This window comes from Sycon ciliatum, chromosome 6 (genome assembly GCF_964019385.1).
Source record: "Sycon ciliatum chromosome 6, ocSycCili1.1, whole genome shotgun sequence".
Lineage (NCBI taxonomy): Eukaryota > Metazoa > Porifera > Calcarea > Leucosolenida > Sycettidae > Sycon > Sycon ciliatum.
The window spans coordinates 8,185,232-8,189,471 of NC_088648.1; the positions used below are offsets into that span (position 1 = coordinate 8,185,232).

General features: G+C 54.4%; 1 protein-coding gene across 1 annotated transcript; it reads left to right on the forward strand.

Annotated features, from left to right (window-relative positions):
- Positions 1-419: 419 nt before the first annotated feature.
- Positions 420-3,899, forward strand: LOC135820008 (uncharacterized). The gene has a single exon (XM_065333309.1). It carries the CDS (start codon positions 420-422, stop codon positions 3,897-3,899), a length of 3,480 nt encoding a protein of 1,159 aa, XP_065189381.1.
- Positions 3,900-4,240: the final 341 nt, after the last annotated feature.

A 4,240-nucleotide genomic window follows, 5' to 3' on the forward strand; every position in this document is an offset into this window, starting at 1 on the left:
AGTGTTGCCAGTGACGGTTAGTGGCCCAAAGGGCTGTGTGGAGACACTTGCTCTGCTGGACGAAGCCTCAACTGTCACGCTAATGGACAAGGCCTTAGCGGATGACATAGGTGCTGTTGGACAGTCGGATCCCCTGCATATGGCATGGACGAATTCGACGACGCACACGGACAACTCGTCATGCAGAGTCTCTGTATTGGTCAATGGCAGCGATGGCACCCAGCATCAAATGGATGATGTGAGAACAGCCAAGGACCTCAAGTTGCATTCGCAGTCAATAGATGGCAGAGGGCTGGCGAGTCGATGGCCTCATTTAGATGACTCCAGAGTGGCGTCGTACCCAGCAGTACAACCGAGGATGCTCATTGGGCAACCTCACAGTGGCACGTGAAGTCGTCGAAGGCCCGCCAAATGCACCTATGCTGACGAGAACCCTTCTTGGTTGGGTAGTGCACGGTCGCATTGGAGCCCGGACTCACCAAGATCAACTCGAACCGGAGGCGATCTACCACATCTGGCAGCCTGAGTCGGATTTGCACCAACTAGTGAAAGAGTCATTCACCATTGAGAACTTTGGCGTTGTACCGTCTGCTTCTGCTGGCAAGCCAAAGGCCATGATCCGTGCTGAAAGTATCCTGAACGACACCACGGTTCGCGTTGGTGACCGGTATGAGACAGGCCTCCTCTGGAAGTCAGATCAGCCCAAGCTTCCGTCCAGCCAAGACATGGCTTTCAACCGTCTAATGGGCATAGAAAGAAAGATGGCTAAGTCTCCAGAATTCGCAGCAGAGTATGCCCAGAAGATCGATGAGTACGTTCAGAAAGGCTACGCTCGTAAGCTAACACCAGCAGAGGCTGCCGAGCAAACCGCACATACCTGGTACCTACCACATTTCGCTGTGTTCAATCCGAACAAGCCCGGGAAGCTGCGTTTCGTATTCGACGCGGCCGCCAAAGCTAGAGGGATGTCGCTAAATGACGCACTGCTCCCAGGCCCAGATTTGCTGAACCAGCTCGTGGGTGTCCTGATGAAGTTCCGCCAACGTGCTATTGCCTTTGCGGCTGACATCAAAGAGATGTTTCATCAAGTTCGGATACGCCTAGAAGACCAGCCAGCTCAGCGCTTCCTGTGGCGACAACCTGGTGAGACTGGCCCGCCTGACACGTACGTCATGGAAGTCATGATCTTTGGCGCAGTGTCATCGCCATGCTCCGCGCAGTTCACGATGCGGCGCAATGCTGAGGAGCACCGCGAGGAATTCGCTGCTGTAGCCGCAGCATGCGAGGAGAACTACTACATGGACGACTACCTGGACAGCGTCGATACTACCGACCAGGCGGTACAGCGTGTAGCCGATACAATTGAGATCCAGCAGCGAGGCGGGTTTACGATCCGCAACTGGATTAGCAACTGTAGCGAAGTGATGATGAGTGTGCCAGCTGATATGAGAACAGCTGGAGTCGTTGACCTCAGCTCACAACTGCCTGTGGAGCGCATGCTGGGTCTTCGGTGGGACCCGAACAGTGACGAGTTCCTGTTTCAACTCAACGTGACACGCCGAGAGCAGCTGTCTGCCGCGCATCCCACCAAGCGATCCCTACTCAGCATCGTCATGTCAGTTTTCGACCCGCTAGGCTTCCTGGCTGCGTTTGTCATTGCCGCACGGATACTCCTCCAGGACATCTGGTTGAGCGGCATCGGTTGGGATGATGAGATTCCACCCGAGCTGCTATCGCGCTGGCAGATTTGGTGTGGACAGCTGCTCGAGATCAGCAAGTTCAGAATCTCACGTGCGTACTCCTGTTTCACGTCGTCCGCTACTGACCTGTCTCTACATGTGTTCTGCGATGCCAGCAGTAAAGCGTTTGCGGCAGTGGCGTACCTGAGAGTGGAGCACGCAGATGACGTCGAGTGCAGCTTGGTTGCCGCCAAGACTAGAGTAGCCCCGCTGAAACCAACATCCATTCCACGTCTGGAGCTCCAAGCTGCAGTGCTTGGCTGTCGACTCGCCCAGATGTTAGCTCAAGAGCATGGGCTTAAGTGGCACAGCACCTGTTTCTGGTCCTGTTTCTGGTCAGACTCCAGAACTGTTCTCCAATGGATCAAGTCAGATGCGCGACAGTTCAAGCCGTTTGTCGCTCACCGAGTAGCTGAGATCTGCGACGCCAGTGAGGCCAGCAGTTGGCACTGGGTACCAACACTGCTAAATGTTGCAGATGATGCATCTCGTGGTATCTCCATGCACGAGCTGAGCTGCGGCCGATGGAAGTCTGGTCCGGAATTTCTAATGCAGTCACGGGAAGCGTGGCCAGCTGCACCCGCAACGTCGGATGAGTGCATCGACACGACCGAAGTGAAGAAGGAGTTTGTTGCGGCGACAACATCCCTGCCAAGGCCCCAGCAAATTGCCGAAGCGCTGCCTGACGTCAACCGATTCTCGTCATGGAAACGTCTCATCTGCACAACCGCGTATGTTGCCAGGTTCATCGCAAACACACGGGCCAGAGTTCGCGGCCAAACTGTCGGATCAACCGCAGCCATTTCAGCCAAGGAAATGGATGCGGCCGAGCAGCTCTGGATGAAATCTGTGCAGGCAGAGTGTTTTGCCGAAGAAGTGGCATTGTTGAGCGATGGCCAGCCTGTCAGCACCAGCAGTCGTCTACGACAGCTAGCACCAGCCATTGACGAGGACGGGATCCTGCGGGTTCAGGGTCGCCTCACACATGCGACGGAAATGGCGTACAGTGCGAAACATCCGGCTATCCTGTGTCCGAAGCATAGGTACACACAGCTCCTAGTCCATGAATACCATCTGCGTTCTGGCCATCATGGACACGAGAGGACATTGAATGAGCTTCGCCAGCAGTACTGGGTGACGGCAGGTCGAGCAGCTGTGAAGCGAGCATGGTCTGAGTGTCAATACTGCAAGAACCAACGAGCCAATCCCAAGCCACCTGTAATGGGAAATCTACCTGTCCAGCGCTTGACCCCGTTCCTGCGACCATTCACGTTCACCGGGCTGGACTATTTCGGGCCGTTGCACATCAAGATCGGGAGGCGCTGCGAACTGCGCTACGGTGCGTTGTTCACATGTCTGAGTACCCGCGCTGTACATTTGGAAGTGGCTCACTCTCTGAACACTGATAGTGCCATCATGGCAATCAGGCGAATGTGCGCCCGGCGAGGTTGCCCCCAAGAAATCCACTCGGATAATGGAACCAATTTCCGAGGAGCTGACAGGGAGCTGAAGGCGGCATTGGAAGATTTCCGCCAAGACCGACTAGCTGCTGAGTGTTCCAGTAAGGGCATCTCATGGCACTTCAACCCGCCACTTGCTCCCCACATGGGTGGAAGCTGGGAGCGCCTCGTCAGAGCAGTGAAGATCGCTATGAAATCCGTCATGAAGGAGCGTGTCGTGACAGAAGAAGTACTAGCCACAGTCTTCGCTGAAGCCGAACAACTCGTGAATAGTCGGCCGCTGACTCACGTCTCAGTAGATCCTGATGATGACGAGTCCCTCACACCCAACCACTTCCTCATTGGGTCCAGTAGTGCAACTAGTCGGCCAGGCGTGTTTGTAGATGCTGATTTGTGCCTGAGGAAGCACTGGCGGATTGCACAGAAGATCACCGACGAATTCTGGAAGAGGTGGATCTTGGAATACCGGCCAGAACTCACCAGGCGGAGGAAGTGGCAGGACGGCACACCGTCACTGGCTGTAGGTGATGTTGTGGTGGTCGTCGACAGCAACCAGCCACGAGGGCAGTGGCCTCGGGGCCGACTAGAGGCTGTACACCCGGGCAGTGATGGCGTTGTGCGGGTGGCAGATGTGCGCACCAAGTCTGGACTGTACCGGCGCCCAGTCGTTAAGCTTGCCAAGCTGGACGTGCTGCGCTAACTTTGTTTGTGACTTGTAACAGGTCATCGGTTCCCTGTTACCAGGGGGGAGAATGTTACAGACCCTTGCACATGAATTCACAATTATTGTATTTGCTCGTTCGAATTTATTTGTATTTTGTTTCTCTCACCTTTCACTATTCCCGAGTTGATCACGTATGTGCGTGCTCCACTCTGCTGCAGTTAGAGGCAGCTACTCTACATGCAGTCGAGTCGATTCTATTGTGTATCTGCATGTCTCCTTGACAATATCTGTCCAGCTCTAAATAATTAGAATTAAATTCCTTCTCTCTTCTCTCTCGCTTCTTCTCTTCGATTTATTTATTTTCGCTTTTCTCAGTT

What these genes read in the sequence shown, in the direction of transcription:
- LOC135820008 (XM_065333309.1), top strand. Translation starts at nt 420, where the DNA reads ATGCTGACGAGAACCCTTCTTGGTTGGGTAGTGCACGGTCGCATTGGA.